Below are 23,082 nucleotides of genomic sequence, written 5' to 3' on the forward strand. Positions count from 1 at the left end.
ATGCTAGACAGGGAAGAGACTTAGTTTAAAATTTTTATGCCTCAACTTGCAGCCTAAGCTCGTAAATATAGGTCTTTGAGTAAGGTTAGTTTACTGACTATAGGAATGAATGGAACCCCATCTTCTTCAGGAAACCTTCCATGATAATTTCTTAGGTATATTTACTAATTCCTTCTCGGTTCATTATTTGCTCTATTTAACATTTATTTCATTTGGAAATGTACTGAAGATAGTTGGCTGCTTTCTAAATAGGTTATAAGAATCATGAGGGCAAGACCGTGTCACCCAGCAATGTGAACACACATATAGATACTACATGTTTGCTTAAGTAAATTTAAAAATGGTGAACCACGAAAACAATACTTTTCAAAACTCCACCAGTGGTTTGCTTATAGGAGTAAGAGATTATAAATTTCTCACCCAAGACATAACCCTTGACAAATCACACTTGACTTATTTAAGTGGCCAGCTTCCAAGGGGCATATCAGAATTGCTAGAGGAAATTTATCAAAATAGTGTGTACTCACCCACACCAACCGTAAGTTTTGGCAAGCTTCAGAATCTCCAGGATATCAGGGTATGTGTAGTTTGCAAAGGAACCCCGGTGGTGCAGTTGTTAAGCTCCTGACTGCTAACCAGAAGGTCGGTGTTTTTGAACCTTCTGAAGGAGAAAGATGTGTCGGTCTGCTTCCATAAAAATTTACAGCTTTGGAGACCCTATGAGGCAGTTTTACTCTGTCCTAGAGTCGGAATTAAGTCGACAGCAGTGGGTTAGTTTTATTTTTTTGTACTTTGAAAATCATTCTTAGTGCTTTCCTTATACTACTCAGTGCAGTAATGATAGAGGGTATACCAATATGATTTGATTTGTATTCTTCCCAATGACCCTTGCAGTCACTAGAGAGCAAGATGCCTATAACTCTGTGTAAGTCTTTCTGTTTTGCACAATCTAACCTCTTTCCACACCTGAATTTTTCCTTGAGTTTGCCGTACTATCCTCCTTTCAGCTCTTCAAACTGCCCTCAATTAGTTTTCTGGGTTCCGGCTCTTTCAGGAATAGAGAATTGACAACATTCTTAATTTAACTCATCATTTCTTCAGTACACTCTAACAAGCTCTTAACATCTATACCAAAATCAAACCTGTTGCCATTAAGTAGATTCCAACTCATAGCGACCCTATAGGACAGAGCAGAATCTCCCCATAGAGTTTCCAAGAAGCACCTGGTGGATTCGAACTGCCAACCTTTTAGCAGCCACAGCTGTTAACCATTATGCCACCAGGGTGGTTATTAAAGACATACAACAATGTTTTTTATAAAGAGGAATGTTGTTGTTGTTGTTAGGTGTAAAGAGGAATAGAAAGCTAAAATTCCCACCTTCTTCAGAAGGAGAATCATTTTCCATTCTCTTAAAATCATGAGGTAGGTAATTACGCTATAGAGATAACTTAGCAGTCCTACAAGTCATGTATGGCTTTCTGGAGTTCTTCCTGTGATTTCATAAGTCTATAATTCAACGATGAGTTTGAGACCAATTTGGCTCTTAAAATTCTGTGCTAAGTTCACTTTCTGTACCTGAAATTACAAAGTCTTCTATTATAGAAAAGGTGGTGTTCTCTCCATTTCCTAGGGATGGAGCTCAGTTCCAGGAAGACTTTAATGAGAGTCCTAAGACCACTGGAGACCATTATCTTGAGATCATTCTTTTAAATGCCATGAGTCTTGTGCTCTGTGGATCTACCACACAATGTGATGCTGAAAAAAAAAAAAAATTGCTTTTTAAATCCTGACATACTATAGAGACTCTTCAGTGATATTTGTTCTTATTTTTCTGAATAACAATGAAAATGATTGAAATTCAACACGTTAAAAACATATCTTGGAATATAGATGATTCTCTCTGGCATATTTTACTTCCTGTACATTGTTACTAATTTTATAATTCTGAAAATTGGCCACGTCCCTCAGGTCTGTTCCACCCTATTCACAGGGCAAGAGGATGGCATGTCATGAGAAGACATCACCTGGGGAATCAGTCAGAAGCAAGTGGGTGGGAAGAAAATGAACCCATAGTTTGATCACTATCATTGCTCCCCAGGCAGGCAACTCTCCTGTAGAAGACCTCGCTGAGAAAGAAAAGCCACTTTCACTGAAATCCCCAGTTAGCGCACTGCCACTGGTGACATCCACAAATGGCTCCTAACTGCCTCTCTCCTCAGCTTGGCAGCCAAATTCTTCTACCAACTCAACCTAAACTTAGTGTATTATCAAGTCGGATCTCCAAAATCTGCTCTTAAAACATCAGCTCTTCAGGCAAACCAGTTAACTCACTGTCTGTTGATTAAGTTTTGCACTTTCCTTGGTCTGTAGCCTGTTCCTTCTATCTGAAATGCACTTTCCCTGATCTCACCCTCCAAAATGTTGCCTCTTCACAAATACCACCTCATCCAAGATGCCCTTGGCTTGCATAACATATAACAAACCCAGACAGAAATTATAGCCTTGAAGAAGGAATTCCATACAGAGAGGCAATTACTTGGCATGGTCTCCACTGGCTACCAAAACCTCGATACTAATAGATGTGCTGTAGCAGTATTAAAAAAAAAAAAAAAAGGTATAGTAAAATCCACAAAAGTCAGAACCTGTGTAAGGTGGAAACCCGTGAGAGAAGGAAAACTCAAATATTTTTCGCTAATGGAGAGTGACAGAAAAGTGGCAAGGCTGCACCTTGTCAAAGGAAGAAAACTTGTGAGATCCAAAAAAACAAGGCAGACCCATGGAGTTCTGGCTGTCACAGGATTAACTGTACTTGTATATAGCAATAATTTGGGACTTTTGAAGGTAGGTGGATTATTTTTGTACCCTCTCTGGATCTTCTTTACCAGGCTGGTGGACACATTCCTCAGTTTCTTTGAGAGCTTGCTGCTAACAGCTCACAGCTGTACCCTTTTTAGAAATTCTATCAGCTGAAAGCAATATAATTGACTGTAACTATTTGGAAGTGCATGCCATTACACTAGGGTGGCCCATGCCCAATAACTGAGTGACACAAAACAAAACAAGCAAATAAACAAGGAAACCCACCTCCTTCCCTCAAGATACAACAACTCTGAGGTGCCATTTATGATCCAAAGCTCCATGCAAAACCAGGATGAAGTTACACTTCAGATGACCTCACATCTTTGTCTGGCTCCTCCCTGTTTCATTCACTAACAGTTTTCACCTGAGAGCACGTCTTCATTGAATCACTTGTATAAGAATTGTTGCCTAAGGTTCCACTTTTGGAGAACTTGTTGTAAGACAGAGTCAATGCATACATGGGAATGAGGGCTTCATACACTTTATTGTTGTTGTTTTTAGATGTAGTTGAGTTGGTTCCAACTCATATCAACCCTATCTACAGCACAAGAAAACACTGCCCAATTCTGAGTCATCCTCACAATCATTGCTATGTTTGAGCACAGTCACTGTGTCAATCCATCTCGTTGAGGGTCTTCGTCTTTTTGCTGAAGACGAAGCCTGATGTCCTTCTCCAGGGCTGATCCCTTCTAATAATTTTTCCAAAGTACTTGAGATGAGGTCTTGCCATCCTTGCTTCCAAGGAGAATTCCAGCAGTACTTCTTCCAGGACAGACCTATTCATCCTTCATTCAGTCCATGGTATATTCAATATTCTTCGCCAACACCACAATTCAAAGCCATCAGCTCTTCTTTTGTCTTCCTCGTTCATCATCCAGTTTTCACATGGATATGACGTGACTGAAAATACTTTGGCTTGGTTTAGGTGCACCTTAGTCCTCAAAGTGACATCTTTGTTTTTTAATACTTTAAAGAGGTCATTTGCAGCAGATTTGCCAAACACAATACACTGTTTGATTTCTTGACTGCTGCTTCCATGGGCATTCATTGTGGATCCGAATAAAATGAAATCCTTAACAAGTTCCATCTTTTCTCCGTCTATGATGATGTTGCTTATTGGTCCAGTTGTTAGGATTTTTGTTTTGTTTTATTTATGTTCAGCCATACTGAAGGCTGTAGTTTTTGATCTTCATCAATAAGTGCTTCAAGGCCTTCTTACTTTCAGCAAGCAAGGTTTTGTCGTCTGGATATTGCAGGTTGTTAATGAGTCTTCTTCCAACCCTGATGGCCCATCCTTCTTCATATAGTCCCGCTTCTCAGACTATTTGCTCAGGATGCAGACTAAGTTTGGTGGAAGAATGCAACCCTGACACATACATTTCTCAATTTTAAACCATGCAGTATTGCATTGTTCTGTTTGAATGACTGCCTCTCGGTCTACGTACAGATTCCTCAGGAGCACAATTAAGTGTCCTGGAATTCCCATTCTTTACAATGTTATCCATAATTTTTTATGATCCACACAGTTGAATGCCTTTGCACAGTCAATAAAACACGGGTAAACACCTTTCTGGTATTCTCTGCTTTCAGCCAAGATCCATCTGACATCAGCAATGATATCCCTCATTCCTCATGCTCTTCTGAATCCGGCTTGAATTTCTGGGAGTTCCTTGTCAATGTACTGCTGCAACAATTTTTGAATTATCTTTAGTAAAATTTTAATCGCATAAGATGTTAATTATATTGTTCGACAATTTCTGCATTCTGCTGGACGAATTTTCTTTGGAATGGGCACAAATATGGACCTCTTCCAGTCAGTTGGCCAGGTAACTCTTTTCCAAATTTCTTGGCATAGGTGGTCGAGCACCTCCAGCACTGAATCCATTTGCTGAAACATCACAATAGGTATACCATCAATTCCTGGAGCCTTGTTTTTTGCCAATGTACCAGTGCAGCTCGGACTTATTCCTTCAATACCATCAGTTCCTGATCATATGCTACATCCTGAAATGGTTGAACACTGACCAATTCTTTTTGGCATAGTGACTGTGTATTCTTTCCATCTTTTAATGCTTCATCCATTGTTCAGCATTTTGCCCATCGAATACTTCAATTCTGCAGCTCGAGGCTTGAATTTTTCTTCAGTTCTTTTATCTTGAGAAATCCTGAGCGTGCTCTTCCTTTTTGGTTTTCTAACTCCAGGTCTTTGCACATTTCCTTATAAAATTTTAGTTTGTCTTCTCAAGCTGCCCTTTGGAATCTTCTGTTCAGCTTTTTTACTTCATTGTTTCTTCCATTCACTTTAGCTACTCTATGTTCAAGAGCAAGTTTCAGAGTCTCTTCTGACATTGATATTGGTCTTCTCTTTCTTTCCTGTCCCTTTCACCACCACTTGCTTTCTTCATTTATGATGCCCTTGATGTCATCCCACAACTCGTTTGGTCTTTGGTCATTAATATTCAATGCTTCTAATATATTATTGAGGTGGTCTCCAAAATCAGGTGGGATATACTAAAGGTCATATTTTGGCTCTCACGGACTTGTAATTTTCTTCAGCTTCAATTTGAATTTGCATATGAGCAATTGATGGTTTGTTCCACAGTTGGCCCCTGGTCTTTTCTGACTGATAATACTGAGCTTCTCCACCATCTTTTTCCATAGATGTAGTAGATATGACTCTTGCATTTCCATCCATTGAGGTCCACGTGTGCATAGTTGCCATCTATGTTGTTGAAAAAAGGCATTTGCAATGAATAAATCATTGGTCTTACAAAATTCTATCGTGCGGTCTCTGGTGCCGTTTCTACCACCAAGGCCTTATCTTCCAAATACAGATCCTTTTTCTTTGTTTCTAACTTTTACATTCCAATCACCAGTAATTATCAGTGTGTCTTGATTGCATGTTTGATCAATTTCCGACTACAGAAGTTGGTAAAAGTGTTCAATTTCCTCATTTTTGGCAGTACTGATTAGTGCGTAAATTTGAATAATAGGTGTATTAACTGGTCTTCCTTGTAAGTGTACGGACATTAACCTGTCACTGACAGCTTTGTACCTCAGGCTAGATCTTGAAATATTCTTTTGGACAATGAATGTGGTGCCATTCCTCTTCCATTTGTCATTCCTGGCATAGTAGACCGTATGATTGTCCAGTTCAAAACGGCCAGTACCAGTATTTTTTAGCTCAGTAATGCCTAGGATAATAATTTTTATGCTTGCCATTTCATTTTTGATGACTTTCAATATTCCTAGATTCATACTTCGTACATTCCATGTTCCCATTATTAATGGATGTTTTGCAGCTGTTTCTTCTCATTTGAGTCGTGCCACTCAGCAAACAATGTTCCTAAAAGCTTTATTCCATCCAGGTCATTAAAGTTGACTCCATTTCTGGAGGCGGCTCTTCCCCAGTTGTCTTTTGAGTGACTTCTAACACGAGGTGCTCATCTTCTGGCACTATATCAGATAATGTTGCATTGCTACTCATAAGGTTTTCACTGGCCAATTTTTTCAGAAGTAGATCACCAGATTTTTCTTCCTAGTCTGGAAGCTCCGTTGAAACCTGTCCTTTATGGGTGACCCTGCTGGTATTTAAAATGCTGGTGGCAGAGTTCCCAGCATCACAGCAACACACAGGCCACCACAGTACAACACACTGACAGAGGCTTTATTGTGCATCCTCAAAGGTAGTACCAGCACCCTTCTGTCAATTCGTTGTGCTGTGGTGGCTTGAGTGTTGCTATGAATCTGGAAGCTGTGCCACCAATATTTCAAATACCAGGAAGGTCGCTGACTTTGTCATCGAGTGCTGCTATAACAGAAATGCCCCAAGTGGACGGCTTTAAAAAAGAGAAATTTATTTTCTCACAGTCTAGTAGGCTACCAATCCAAATTTAGGGTATCAGCTCCAAGGGAAGACTTTCTCTCTCTGTTGGCTCTGGAGGAAGGTCCTTGTCATCAATATTCCCCTGGCCGAGGAGATTTTCAGCACAGGGGCCCCGGATGTGCAAAGGATGTGCTATTTTCCCAGCTCTTGTTTCTTGGTGGTATGAGTTCCCCATGTCTCTCTGCTCGATTCTCTCTTTTACATCCCAAAAAGATTGGCTCAAGACACAACCCGTTCTTGCAGATTAAGACCTGCCTCATTAACATAACTGCCGCTAATCACGACTCATCAACATCATAGAGATAGGGTTTACAACACATAGGAAAACCATATCAGATGACAAAACGGTAGACAATCACACAATACTGGGAATCATGACCAAGCCAAATTGATACACATATGTTTTGGTGACACAATTCAATCCATGACAGTCACCATGGTGGACAGGTTTCAGTGGAGCTTCCAGAATAAGACAGACTAGGAGGAAGGGACTGGTGATGTACTTCTGAATATTAGCCAACAAAAACCTTGTGGATAACAACAGGATACTGTTAGATACAGTGCTGGAAGATGAGCACTTCGGGTTGGAAAGCACTCAAAATATAACAGGGCAAGAACTGCCTCCTCCAAATAGAGGGACCTTAATAATGTGAATGGAGTAAGCCTTCTGGGCTTTCATTTCCTTATGTGGCATGACTTAAAAATGAGAAACAACAGCTGCAAACATCCATTAATAATTGGAATGTGGAAGGTACAAAGTATGAATCAAGGAAAATTGGAAGTCGTCAAAAATGAAATGAAGGCTTGGAGATCAATATCCTAGTGAGTTGAAATGGACTCGTATTGGCAATTTTGAATCTGACAATCAAATGGTCTACTATGCTAGGAACTACAAACTGAAAAGAATTGGCATTGCATTCACTTCAAAAAGAACAATTCAAAATCTACCCTGAAATACAATGCTGTCAGTGATAGGCTAATATCCATCTGCCTACGAGGAAGACTAGTTACTATGAATCTTATTCAAACTGATGCACCAACCATGAATGCCAAATATCAAAAAATTGAAAATTCTTAAGAATTCCTGAGTCTGAAATTGATCAAACGTGCCATCAAGATGTGTCGACAATTCCTGGTGTCAGGATGCAAATGTTGGAAACAAAAAGAAGGAACAGAAGTTGAAAAATAATGACATTGGTGATAGGAACACTGTTGGAGATTGCATGACCGAGTTCTGCAAAACAAAACAAAGGACTTATTTATTAGAAATACTTTTTACATAGTTTGCTTCTAGTTTGTAAAAATAAAATTAATTTTTATGTATTAACTTTGTATGCCTCAATCTTACTAAATTAGCACTAATATAAGTTTTGTATATTTCTTAGAATTTTTTGCATGAACAGTTATCTGCAAATGGAGAAAATTTTGCTTCTTCTTAGCTCAGCTTCATGCTTTTCGTTACTTATTTCAATGCTTCGAACATCCAGTAAAATGCTGAATAGAAGTAATGAGAATGGACCTCCTTAGTTTTTCCCAAGCATTGAAGGAAGTCGCTTAATATTTTACAATTATAATGATGTTAGCTGGAAGGTTTTGCATAGATGCTGTATCAGGTTGGTTTTTTTTTTTTTTGCTCCTCACTTTCCCTTTTGTGCTTTCTTTTGGATTATTTGAAAAAAAATTAAATTCCATTTAATTTATCCATTGGCATAGGTATATCTCTTTGCATTACGTTTTTAGTAGTTGCCCTCAGGGTAAAACCCTGCTGGTGTAGTAGTTAAGTGCTACAGCTGCTAACCAAGAGGTGGGCAGTTTGAATCCACCAGGCACTCCTTGGTAACTCTATGGGGCAGTTCTACTCTGCCCTATAGGGTCGATATGAGTTGGAATCGACTCGATGGTAGTGGGTTTGGTTTTGGGTTCTCAGGATGAAAATACGTGTGGCTTAATTTTCAGTTTACCTATAGTTAATATTTTAGCAATTCTTAGCAATTTAGATAAAATACCAAAATGTATATGTTTATTCTCCTTCTATGAACTTTGTGTATAGTTTTATATGTGTTTCATATATCTTAAAGGAATTAAGAGTCATACAATAATTTTTATATTAATGCAAATATTTATCACTTTAGATTCTCTTCATTTATTTCTGAAAATCAGAGATTCCCATTCATCCCTTGATGCCCTGATGACATAGTCAGCTGAGCAAATCCCATTTCACCGTATAGAAGTTTTCTGTTTTGACTTTCTCTTCAGAACAAGAAGTTGGCCATGAAAACCTTTATTGCAAAATAAACACCATACAAATCCCTCCGAGCATATTACTGCCAAGTACTCAGAACTGTGCCTAAACTACTGTCCTGTCACAGTTACAGAATATGGTGAGTCCCTCATTTCCCTGGACTCATTCATAGCTTTCTCACTGACTTATACAGAAGGAAGTAAAGTCTGTTGAGCCTATCTTCTCTTATGACCATTCATGTTGCCATGGTAATATTACCCTTTCCCTACACAACTAGGTTCGGGCTTAATTATTTTCTTCACTTATTTATATGTAAATTATTCATTAGAAAATATTTGATTGAGAACCTCCCAAAATAAGCTCATATTTCAAAGTGATAATATTCACTCTATGAAGTTACAGACACCATAGGTAAAAATAAGTCCTGTTGTCAATCTAATAAAAATGTAAAAATTTCTGGAAAAAGATTCAGTAGGATGCCAACAAAAGGGGATTTAATTTTTTCACTGTTGTCACTTCAATGCCTCCCTATCAGTTTCCTCTTCCCTGTATCCAGATAAAATCATGGGCATATTCCACAGATTTGGGGCCAGTCTCAATTATCTGCATACATTTTCTGAAATTAAAAATCTCAGATAAATCTAAAATCGAAACTTCAATTTCTTCTAAATTAGAATTTTTGCTCTTTGCTCCCTTTGCTCTGTGCCCAACTGTGCCTGACTCAGACTCAGTAGCTTGCAATAGGAAGGGAGGGCAGAAGTGCAGGGTCAGCATCTCCAGGAATTTCTCACATGAGTACTTCCCTTCCTTTACTCACTAGGCTACCACTGGCTCCTACGCTGCTATAGTTGGAGAAAGGACAAGAGGTAAATGATGGCAAAGGCTGTACCCGACTACAGATCCAGCCATCTTCTCAATGTAGGCATGAGTCAGACAGCAATCCATATGTCTTTCATATTCCATGGATGATACACCAAACTCTGGGTGATTATCAGAGACCTCCTTAATTGTCTTGTTAATGGAGGCAGGGGTGTACATCTCTGTCTTAGTTTGAGTTTCCTGGAAGGCAGAGCTTGGGACAAAGATTTGGCCGTGGTTAGTTCACTGGGGAGGCGATCCAAAGAAGCAGCAGTAAGGAACTACTGAGGGTGAAACAGCCAAGGAGGAAAAGCCAATACAAGGGTGTGTAGTCAAAGTCACTGCCACAACAGCTTGATTCTCCTGGAACGTGTGGGAAACACAGAGATTGCCTTCCAGAACTGTCCATCTAAATGGTGGGAAAGGATGTTTCTGCAGTAAATTCCAGCCACCACTGGTTATGGGTTGCCCCTACGGGCTTTAACTGTCCCCATATCTGGGCAGTCCTTGCATGTGAGCTGAACATGTTGCTAGTGGCTCTCCAGAAAGTCTTAAGCGTCAGAGGAGGTCTAGGGCATTAATTTGGACAGGTTAGTGGTTGATACTTGAAGCAGGAAACTGACAATGGGAGTTGGAACCCCCCACCCACTAGCACAAGTTGCTTAAACTGCTCATTCTCAGTTTTCTCATGTGAAAAATAAGGATAATAAAAGCAGGTAACCTCATGAAGTTGTTGTAATTGTGAGGATTATATTTATGTAAAACGTTACGCATAGTTCCTGGCACAAAATAAGCTCTGAACGAATGGTGGTTCTTATTTTGCTGGAGGAAAATCCTACTTCACTCATTTTTCAGTGAGTGAGATAGAGTTTCTAAAATTAGGATTAACCAAAGAATTAAGATAAGATTTTTGTCTTCAGATTGACGATGCCTGTTTACCATGACTATCCTCCCTATGCTGTAAAACACTCCTCAGGAGGCAGCACTTTGAGGCATTGACAGTGAGTAAAAGTGTATTTCTTGTCTAGAATTCCTCCAAGCCTCTTTTTATACTTCAGCTCTCTATCTATAGAATTTTCAAGATGTGTATTTTCTAACTTTTGCTATAATAATTAATGTACGTCTTAAAAATTCTTGTTATTTAAAATTCAACTTGATATAAAGTCCCACCTCATATTCCCCAAGGTATTTAATGACTTATAAATATCTGTAAAAAATGTTTATCAGTGAACAATACAGAATGGATAAAGTGAAGATTACCTTTTTATATCTGGGGTTTATTACTGAGTATCCCTTAATCAGACATATCAAAGTAAACTTGGAATCAATATTTAAGTGCAAGACAATTTATATTACAGTCCTCAATAATTGTTAAATGAAATTTATAGACCTCTGCATGAACGTCTACAGAGAAACAAAAGAATACATTGACCACGTGAGAATTTACAGAATCCTGTGAGGACCGCAACTGCTCAGTGTGCGCTCCAGAACGTGGTAATGCTCCATGGTGCTTCTGAATTCACAGTTGAATCTCTAGAATCTTCAGAGATTTATTCCCAAAGGCAAAGAATAATAAATCATAATCTATATAACCATGGTGACTTTAGAGTTGTTATGAAAGATGAGTGAGTTCTTATTCTGAGAGGTAAGAATTTTTTTATTGTGAATGAATCTGAAGTATTGATTTTCATTTACCATCTGAGAACACATTACTCTCTAAGGCTGTCTGTACTCACAAGCCAGGGGTGGGAAAGAGGGCACACGTAATCAAGCAATCAACCATCTTGTAAGAACCTTTGGCTGAATGACTCTGTTTCCACAATCAGTTTCATGTGAATGAAAAGGGACAATCCAAACTATCAGGACTCCATATGACCAGAAGCTCAGGATCGTTCAACACTATCTAAACAAGATATTTACCCTGAAAAAAAAAAAAATCAGTGCCATGGAGTGGATTCTGAAATGCATTCTGTATTTATTGTTAGTACATAGCTTGGAAGAAAAACTTACTTTGTTTAGGGATCTGAATGCTTTTAACAGCGGACAAAGCTCAGAATGTGAAGCCCCAAAATTTGGACATGGGAGCCAACGTAGCCCCTAGCTGGGTGATCCTGGGTAAACTTTTTCAATATTTAGATTATACTTTATTCAGCTATTCACAGGCAGGTGTGGCTTAAAACATTGACAGCATATAGTCCACGGTCCCGTGAAAAAAGATTTTTTTTTTTTCTTTAAAGCGTAAGCAGCTCTCCTTTTGTCATTTCCCTCTAATGGTTTTAAGGAAACCCTGGTGGTGTAGTGGTTAAGAGTTACAGCTGCTAACCAAAAGGTTGGCAGTTTGAATCCACCAGGCGATCCTTGGAAACTCTACAGGGCAATTCTACTCTGTCTTTACAGTCCATATGACTCCGAATCAACGTGACCGCAACGGGTTTGTTTTTAATGGTTTAAATGGAGTTCCAGTGGCCTAGTGGTTAAGAGCTCAGCTACTAACCAAAATGTCAGCAGCTGAAATCCACCAGCTGTTCCTTGGAAACCCTATAGAGCAGTTCTACTCTGTCCTATAGGCTCGTTTTGAGTCGGAAATGATTGCCCACAGCAAGAATTTTTTTTAATGGTTTTTAAGACCCCCCAAACCCAGACTCTTGCAGCACTGGACCACGGGTGGGATACAGGCAGGTGAGTCAGAGGACATGGTTCTGGGCATGGGGTCTTGGGCTTTGTCAGGTGGTGGCTGCAGCTGGGGCTGCAGGGGACCTGGCTGCTCCTGCAGTTCAGACTGGCAGAACATCGGGTGGGGCTGGCCTCGCTCTGCCCTCTCCCCCATCACTTCCTCACTTCCTCTCCATGGCCACCCATTCCTCTGGCCTTCACCCTCAGCTCCACCAGCAGCAGCAGTGGCAATAGCAGTGACAAGGACGACTGGAAGCTGACTCCCATAGGGTTTTTAATATGGTGCTAATATAACAGAAACCCTGGTGGTGTGGTGGTGAAGTGCTACGGCTGCTAATCTAAAGGTCAGCAGTTGAAATCCGCCAGGCGCTCCTTGGAAACTCTATGGGGCAGTTCTACTCTGTCCTATACGGTCGCTATGAGTCGGAATCCACTCGACGGTAAAGGGCTTGTTAGTATAATGTCCACATCACATAACATCCTATTTCACAGAACATATGATTGACCAATGCATGTCTTTATTATGTTAAAACTTATGTAATCTTATTCTACAATGCTTCAATTAGAAAACATTATTAGAGTAGGGAATGATTTTGTTCGAATAAATGTACTTCAGTTATGTCCTGATTATTAATCATAAAGTGTTTTGCGAAGTAATTACATTGATATTTCAAACTATAGGTAGTCCCCAATTTATGAGTTACGGATGAAGCACACGTAGGACCGTCTGTTTTTGTTTTGTATCTTACCGTCAATAATATGCACTACATACAATGTTGCAGCACGTCATTCGCTGGTTTATCATTCTCAGAAGTTCACTCAAGGGCGTTCAATGTTACGATTTACCCTTCAAAACACAGCTGTATAGAGAGCTATGAAAACTAAAAAAAACGTATTTGACTTGCGTCGGAACCGATTTACACTGGATTTCTCAAACCGGAAACAGGTCTAAGTCGGGGACAACCTGTGCTTGATAAAACAATAATATTTTAATGACAAATATTTAAAAATTAGTAAATTAACAAAAGGTGACTCCATTCATCTCTAATTTGAAATTCCCTTCTGGTACTATTATCAAAAAAGCAATTGCACCTCTATTCTTTTTAGATGATCTTATTTAACCAATAAACCAAAAACCAAACCCATTGCTGTCCAGTAGATTCTGACTCGTAGCGACCCTATAAGACAGAGCAGAACTGCCTCATAGCGTTACCAAGAAGCAGCTGGTGGATTTGAACTGCTAACCTTTTGGTTAGCACCCTGGCTCTTAACCACTGCACCACCAAGGCTTCATAGTGACCCACAGACATTGTAAAATATATAACTCACTAGCCTACTTTCTCATATATTAGCTGTCAAAAAGCTTAAAGGATAATCTAATATCTACCTGTTGGCAAGTGTACTGGATACTAAGGTAAGTATTAACTTCATTTATAGTAAAGTTACTAAAGAAATGTCAGACTTGCTGGCAATCACATTTTGACTCCACACTTGCTACGTAACCTTGTGCAAGTTACATAATCTCTTTCACTCATTTTCCTCATCTACAAAATAATAATGAAAGCACTTAATATTATTTTATAGAAAATAAAATGGAACTATGTATGATGGTGCAGTGGTTAAGAACTACAGCTGCTAACCAAAAAGTTGGCCGTTGAATTTCACCAGCTGATCCTTGGAAACCCTATAGAGCAGTTCTACTCTGTCCTCTAGGGTCACTATGAGTGAGAATCGATTAGGCAGTAACAGGTTTATTTTGGTTTTGGATATGTGTATATATGGATATGTGTATATCTACGTATTTTATAATATATATAATCTTAGCCCTATTCTCATCACTCACTAAGCTTTTAATAAATAGATTTTCTCAAGCTTTCAATATAAAACCTATATTTTTCTTTGTATTATACTCACCATTTCTTTTTGTTATTTTAATCAGTTTCTATTCTTTAGATTTAAAAACCACTTTAAATGCATTTTTGGAAAAATATAAAAAGGAAAATCATCATACATTGAATTTTCTGATGTTTTTGCCAATAACAATAAATATAAATAAATATAATTGCATATCAACAAGTAAATACAAATATATACTTATCATTACATATTAATATGGAATTATACTTGAAAGATATCTTTATTTATAATGACTTTCCATATATGTATTAAAGAAAATGGACCCATGAAATTTATAACTTCTTTAATTTTTTAAGGTAATTTTTTCATCACAGATCTTTTCTCATTCCAGCTACCTTGTCTCATGGATTCCCTGGTGCATGGGAACCACACTGCAGTGACAGAATTCATTTTATTGGGCTTAACAGAAGATCCTACCCTTCGGGTCACCCTCTTCATGGTCATCCTATGCATCTATCTGGTGACCATATGTGGCAATCTCAGCACAATCATTCTGATCAGAATCTCTTCTCAGCTCCATCGTCCTATGTATTTTTTCCTGAGCCACTTGGCTTTGGCTGACATAGGCTATTCATCCTCTGTCACACCCAATATGCTTGTAAACTTCCTGGTGGAGACAAATACAATCTCCTATCTTGGATGTGGGATCCAACTTGGATTAGCTGCTTTCTTTGGGCCAGTTGAGTGCTGTCTTCTGGCTGCCATGGCCTATGATCGCTTTGTAGCAATCTGCAACCCACTGCTTTATTCAACTAAAATGTCCATACAAGTCTGTGATCAGTTATTATCTGTAGCTTATGTAGGTGGTTTTCTCGATGCTTCCTCCTTTACCATTTCTTTCTTTTCTTTATTCTTCTGTGGACCTAATCGAGTTGATCATTTTTTCTGTGATTTTGCTCCTTTAGTTAAACTTTCTTGTTCTGATGTCAGTATCCCTGCAGTGGTCCCCTCATTTTCTGCTGGCTCCATCATTGTGGTCACAGTGATTGTCATAGCCATTTCTTACGTCTATATCCTCATCACCATCCTGAAGATGCGCTCCACTGAGGGCTGCCACAAGGCCTTCTCTACCTGCACCTCCCACCTCACTGCAGTCACTCTGTTCTATGGTACCATTACATTCATTTACGTGATACCCAAGTCCAGCTACTCTACTGACCAGAACAAAGTTGTGTCTGTGTTCTACATGGTGCTGATCCCCATGTTGAACCCCCTCATTTACAGTCTCAGGAATAATGAGATTAAGGCTGCTCTGAAGCAGCAGCTTGGTAGAAAAATATTTTCTTAGCAAAACCTCTTATTTTGTAGGGTTTGATGTAATAATATACTATTAATGTAATATTAAAAGAAATTTGATTCCTGTGGGCAAAATATATCTGCATATAATTAGCCAGTGTGAGGCCTCATAGTATACACGGGGTCGGATCTTCAGACGGTAAATCAAAGAAAATAGTGAATTAACTTTAATAAATTAAATTTAGAAGAAACACAAATTGATTCACAGGAAAAAAATCTTAATCTGCTGAAAATCTTTTTTAAGTTTTATTCATATATTATTTTTCAAAACCAGTTTTATGTCATAAGTCAAGTTTATCAGGCCTCCAAATATTTAATGCTGTGTTCATTTTCAACAGCTGATTATGCTGAGGTGAGCCTGATAACCATAGTTATGCCTTGATTGAGTACCTTCTGAGGGGAAATAACAAAGTGGAACAAGATAGTAAAATTGCTAAAGACATGGTGCTTATAGAAAGCTTATCTGCAGGGGTTAGTCTTTGTGGACTCTTAAAATCGCAGCCTGTGTTTCTGGGTTCGGATATAAGGGGTCCCCAGAGTCTAAGAGAATGAAACCACCCTGACTAACCTGTGAACTGCTCAGTCAGATCAGAAGAGATGACTTCCTCTGAGGGAATAAACAGGGTCCCCAAACTCATCAGTTACCGAGCAGAGCAAAAGCAAAAAGGATTTCCAGGAGAATCTGGCAAGCTGGATGACATTGAGTCTATGAGGAAGAAACTCTTGGGGCAATTTACGATCAGCCCCATATCCTGCTCGTAAAACTCCAGGGGCCTGGACTGTTTCTCAGCTAAAATAGTGCCTGCCCCTCTGGACAGGCTAAATTCACCTCCATATACTGATGCTTGGTACTTTTATTTCTGTTTCCTGTCCCCACTTCATGATTCAGACACAAACTGTATCTTTTTGTAAACAGAAATAAAGGGCATGTCTTATTGAGGGTTGTGTAGAGAAACAGAACCAGCAGAAAGAGAGAACATACCTTTGAGCCTTCTGTTCCAGCAACTGGAGGTTTGGTCATTTTAAGCAACTCTCATGGTGAACACAGCTGAAGGGAGAGAGGGATTTTTCTAGAGAAACTGGCTCACATGATTATGGGAGCTAAACCTGTTGCCATCAATCGAGACTCATGGTGATGCCATGTGTTGCAGACTAGAACTGCTCCTTGTGGTTTTCTTGGCTATAATCTTTATGGAAGCAGATTGCCAGGTCTTTTATGCACAGCACTTTTGGGTGGGTTAGAACTGCCAACCTTTAGGTTAGTAACCAAAAGCAAACCATTTGCCCTACCCAGGGCCGTATACATATAATTGAATATATGTAAATAACCTCGTTGTGGTTGAGCTGATTTCAACTGAACTGGTCCATAGAGTTTCCAACGCTGTAATCCCTATTGAAGTAGACTGCCACAACGTTCTCCTGCTGAGTGGCCGGTGAGTTCTAACTGCCAACCTTTTGGTTAGTAGCTGAGTGCTTAAACACTGTGCCACCAAAGAGAGAAAGATTGATTTTGAGAAATTGGCTCACGGGATTAGGCAGGCTAGGAAGTCCAAAATCCATATGTCAGCTAAAAGGCTAGAAATTCCAGCAATGTCTATTTAAAGTGTTGAAGCTGAATCCTTCTTCAGGAAACCACAGTTTGCTTGTAAGGCCTTCAAGGGATCGGATGAAGCACATCCACATTATGGAAGGTAATCTGCTTAGTAACATCTAGACTAGTGTTTGTCCAAACAACTGGGCACCATAGCCTATTCATGTTGACATAAAATTAATCATCACATGGCATTAATCATTTCATTCATTAAAAAATTATACTGAGTGCTTCTAATATTCTGGTACCACATAGGCTACTGGAAATAAGTGGCAAACAAAGGTGTCTGCCTTCCTGAAATTAATATTCTAGCAAAGGAGACAGACAAAAAACACAACAAGGACATGATATAGACTATTAGAAGCTAGTGAGTGCTGCGGAGAAAGGAAAAGCAAAGCAGAGTAAGGGACACTGATATGTTAGTGTAGACCTCGCTGAGAAGGTAACATCTGAGCAAAGGATCGAAATAGGTGAAGACACTTCATGCTAGCTGTTGCCTGTGTACACACATAGAATTGACCTTTGAGGCTTCCATTCCAGCAATGGCAGCCTTGGCAACTTTAATCAACTCTTACGATGAACACAACTAAATAAAAGCTTGATGAAATATTCAATAGATCATAAAATCATATTAGAGCTTAAAGGATAATAACTGAGAACCCAAATAAACTGTGATTACCCCGAGAAGTGAGCTAAGCACTCAAAAATGCTTTTACAATGCAGAGATATGAGAAGTAGAAGAAAAAGCTAAGAGCTGGGGCTGTGGATTCAGTGTTCTTTTGGAGTAAGAGAGGCAGAAGTCAAAGCCTAGGGCATGTCCAGGTGAGAAGTCTAATTCATGCACCTCATATACACCGTGATGGTAGGGAGAAACATGAAGTAAACAAGCCTTTGTACAGATTTTCAGCCCTGGGAACCTAGGAAAACTTAAGCCTGGAACTTGGGGTAAGGTGGTCCAAGACAAGTGGACCTGAATAAATACATGAACATCCTATCTGGAGAGAGCCTTTCTTTCAAAGACTTCATTCCAAGACTTTTCTGCCAATAATTATGATCATCAAAGTGTGAAAACTAATGTCCAATGCAAAAGGAAACAAGAGACTAAAAATCGGAACCAGTAGGAACAACAAACCATAGAAAAAGAATCGCTAAGACTAAGATAAAGAGATTAACAGAGACTATAATATTTTATTAAAAATAAATACAATCAACTCAAGAAAATACTAGCAAACCATATCAAAAAAAACATATTAAAGGATTATACAGCATAATCATGTGAGATTTATCCCAGAAATTCAACGGTGGTTGAACATTAGAAAGTCAATCAATATAATACAGCAAAGTAATAGAACAAAGAAAAGGACCAATTTTCACCTCAATCAATACAGAAAAGGCATTTGACAAAATTCAACACCCTTTCATGGTAAAAACAAACAAGATACGAATATAAAGGAAATGAGTTTCTATATGTAGCTTGGGAGATTTTTCTCTGGGCCCTGAGGAACTGGTACAGTTTCCGCTGTTACAGTTACCAAGGGAAGAAGCCAGTCCCTGCCAGTAGAAAATGTCAGTTAGATGGAGCCACTTGAGAGGGATTGGTCACTTTAGTCCAGTGAGGGGATTGGTCAGTTATTATGCAAAGAGAGTGTGTAAAAGCTGCCCCATAAGATTGAGCCACTTGCCTATATAAGAAACCATCCCACAGAGGTTGAGGGGGTACCTCACTAACACCAAGAAGAGCCTGAAGTGGAGTGTGTCTTTTGGACACGGGGTTCCTGTACTGAGAACATTAGGCCCAGGAGACAGAGAGAGCTGTAATACTGAAGACCAGCGTGAGACAGCGTGGTGGGCTTCCTGGCCCATGGAGTGAGATGCCTACAGTGCACTTGCTGACCCATGGAACAAGAGAACTTAGGGCCTTTAGGTAGGAGGCTTGCTGCTGTAGTGGGGTGCCTCCAGGCACTTGTTGGTGGAGCTAATAAGCTCAAGGCCAGGCCTGAGCAGAGGCAGAGGCCAGGACCAGGTGGGGACAGAGGCCAGGCCAACAGGGGCAGAGGTAGAGGCCAGGCCCAAGTCCTGAGAGTGAGAGCCTGGCAGCAGCAACCAAGCAGAAGGTATACTGATTGAAGAACTATATCCTGAGTTATTCCTGTTACTTCTCTGTATGTGAACTTTAAACCTTAAAACTAACCTAGCAGCATAACTGAATGGATGGCTGCAGGGCTAAATTAAAACTCTGTTCTGAATTAAAGTGAAATCTTCACTTCTACTGTTCTAAAGAGAAAATTCAGCCTTTTTGTCAAAATTTAACTGTGTGTAACACAAAGGGAGTAAGAGTCAGGATTTCTCGCATAGATGAGGAATTGTTCGTTGAAGGTGTTTATTAAGAATGTTTATTTAGCTTTGTCTTAAAAGAATGCCTATCTCAAGCATGTCCACGGAGGTTAGGAAATAGAATTGATAATGTTAAGATGAAGCCTATAACTGTCTTATAACTCTGTAACCAAGATGAGGTAAACATCAGTTAACCAAGTCTTAAACTACATTTTCACTCACTGGAGTCTCCTTCTCGGTATCTGCTAATTCTTTGTAAACCCGTAACTAGGTAAAGTCATAAGCCTGTTAGCTTAAGAAGGGGGAAGAGGCAGATGTAGCACTGTAATTAAAATGACTGCCAACAGAATGTCTTGTCCAACAAATCTCAGGATGTAACAATCTCAGAGTGTAGCAAATAGGCTTACTGATGTTAAGAAGAATGTCTTGGCCAAACAGGTAGACAGGTTAGAGATTAATGTTAGGAAAGCTTGTAGTTTAAAAAAGTCCTTGTAATTTTTTGCCATGTAACTCTTCCCTTCACTCCCCGCATCTGCAGTCCTTTGTTCCACCTGATAAAATCTCACTGTTCTCCCTGAAGTTAGGAACACAATACAGCATCTTGCCTGGGTGCTTGTGTGTGTGCCCATTTCGTGATATGTTTAGCCTTCAGTAAAGCTCTTTGTTTTTATTTCTCAAAAAAAAACAACCCATTACCTTTGAGTCAGTTCCAACTAGCAGAGTATAAATCTGGAGTTTTTCCACGACACTTCCAAGTTAATCCTGATCCCATGTTACTTCCTTAATGAACCATGTAAGAGTGAGTATGGTCTGTGAGTTGTGCGTGGCCATTGCAACAAATTATCAAACCCAGCAGAGAAGTAGAGAGTGCAGTGGGGAGGACAGCTGGTGTCAGAATTAGTAAAAACTTTGAAGAGCAATTGTATGTCTGACCTAAACCTCATATGAGTCAGCTTTGTGCTGATGCTGATTCTCATTCTCCCTGAAGTTAAACAAGGTCCAACACTGTTGCTACCTCATTGCAGAAGGTGAAAGACTTGTACATAAAACACTGTAGGACGTTACAAAAAGAAATTAAAGAAGACCTAAATAAATGAAAGGACAGTCTGTGTTTATAAATTGGAAGGCTTACCATAGCTGTCAGTACTACCCAAAAGCAATCTACAAATTCAGTGCAGTCACCATCAAATTCCAACAGCCTTTTTTTTTGCAGAAATGGAAACCAATTCTCAAATTTATATGGAAGGAGAAGAAACCCCAAATAGGTAAAGTAATTTTGAGGAAGAACGAATTTGGAGGACTTGGGCTTCCTGATTTCAAAACATACTATAAAGCCACAGTAATTAAAACAGCCTAAGACTGGTGTAATAATAGACATATAGACCAATGGAATAGCATTGAGAGTCCAGAAATAAAATCATACATCTATGATCACTTGATTTTCGATAAGGATATTTATTTGATTGGGAAAGAAGTCTCTTCAATAAATTGTGCTGGAAAAATTGGAGATCCATGTGCAGAAAAATAAACCAGAATCCACGTCTAATAATACAAAATTTTTTTTAAATAGATGAAGAACCAAAACATGATTCTCACAGGAAAATACAGGGGCACGTCTATAGGAAGTACTTCTTAATGATGGATTATCAGATATGACAGCAAAAGTATGACTGAAGAGGACATTCAGATGGCTTAAAAACACATGACAAGATGCTCAACAGCATTAGTCATTGTTGTTAGTTGCTGTCTAGTGGCTTATTAGTATTTGCATAGAATGGAGTGCTGGGCCACTGTTTTTATGAGCCACTTCCCCGCTTCCCCACCTCTACCAAGGTGAGAATCAGGAGGACTTTATAAATTGAGGATTAGCAAGAGAATTATATTGAGTCTTTGGGTTGAAGATACTTGCTTCTACCATCATCTCCCTAGTCACATAAGCCACAAACCAGTAGTCATCCGTTTGAGGCATGCAGTATGAAAGACTGTCTTATTTGGAAATCATGCACAACTTTTTTACTTCATAGTTCTCAATCTATACAACTTTTAAGGTACTTATTTTTATAACTTTTGCTAGAAAAAATATGTGTCTTAAAAAGTTTTGTTATTAAAAATTCAAGTTGACATGGTGTTCTACCTCATATTCCCCAAGGTATCATACAGACTTTCTTACTCTACCAAGTACTTACAAAATGAACAAGCTGAATGAATGAAGATAACGTTACCTTTTATATATGAACTTTAGTATTCCTTAAGATGAAATATTGAAGTAAATTAAAAACTAATATTTACTTGTAAGAAATTAATTTTATTAGAACTCAATAATTGTCAAATGAATATGCACCAACACCTACTTAGAAATATAAATAAATAAATAAATAGGCCGCTTGAGAACTGACAGAACCCTTAAGACTAGTTGTATGCTTTTGATTTGAACTGTTCAATTTCCATTGGAGAATGTGATACTGATCTTCGGTGCTTTGAATTCACATTTGAATCTTCAAAGAGATTTATCCCCAAAGGCAAACAATAATAGAAAGATAGGATGACTGCTATATAACCACAGTGACTTTGAATTTATCACTGAAAGATGAACGAATTATTTCAAGAGGTAAGATTTCAGCATCTATGAGTGAACCTGACATATTGACTATAATTCATCATTGAGAACACTTTGCTTCTAAGATTGTGTCTGTACTCACAAGCCATAGTTGGGGAACTAGGCAGATGTAATCAGGCCATCAGCTAGCAAGTAACTTTGATTGAATTCTTTATATTCTAGTCCGGTTAGTAGGAAAAAATGAGCTTAATTCAAATTACCAGGACTGCTTATTTATCCACCCTAAATCCAGAAACTCATATAATCTTTAACACTACACACAATGTTCACCACAATGCTAATTACTTCATTAGCTTTCTACATTCTTTGGGGATTTATTATTATAAACATCTTTGCAGAAAGATTTACTTTATTTATGGGTCTGAAAGTGCTAGAATCACAATCAACAAGGCACAGTGGACAAAGCCCAGGATAAAAAGCCAGAAAATTTGCAGATGAGGGTCAACCTGTCCACAGGCTTGGTAATCCCGGCTAAAATTCTTAACTTGTGAGGCTATACTTTATTCAGCTGTATACTATGCCAAAAATAATATTATTTCATTCTGCAATACTCCAGTTAGAAAATATCATTGCAATAGAAAATGATTGGATTTGTTTGGATAATTGCACTTTAATTACTTCTTGAATGTTAGTCATATGGTGTTTTGTATGGTGAATCAACTGATATTTCACGCCCCTTCATAAAACAATATTTTAACTACAAATATTTAATCCATTTACAAAAGGTGACTATTCCATAATTTGAAATTCCTGTGTTGTACTAATATTAGGAATAATTGTATTTCACCCACTAGCACAAGCTGCTTAA

The 23,082-nt window shown here is 38.7% G+C and overlaps 1 protein-coding gene across 1 annotated transcript; it reads left to right on the forward strand.

Annotated features, from left to right (window-relative positions):
* The first annotated feature begins 14,779 nt into the window (after window positions 1-14,779).
* On the forward strand, window positions 14,780-15,724 carry LOC100672813 (olfactory receptor 5P76-like). Its single transcript, XM_003412183.1, has one exon. The coding sequence runs from the start codon at window positions 14,780-14,782 to the stop codon at window positions 15,722-15,724; it is 945 nt and encodes a 314-aa protein (XP_003412231.1).
* Window positions 15,725-23,082: the final 7,358 nt, after the last annotated feature.

This window comes from Loxodonta africana, chromosome 7 (assembly GCF_030014295.1).
Source record: "Loxodonta africana isolate mLoxAfr1 chromosome 7, mLoxAfr1.hap2, whole genome shotgun sequence".
Classification (NCBI taxonomy): Eukaryota; Metazoa; Chordata; class Mammalia; order Proboscidea; family Elephantidae; genus Loxodonta; species Loxodonta africana.

Bases quoted from the DNA above. Each gene is read 5' to 3' on its own strand.
- LOC100672813 (XM_003412183.1), top strand. From the start codon at position 14,780: ATGGATTCCCTGGTGCATGGGAACCACACTGCAGTGACAGAATTCATT.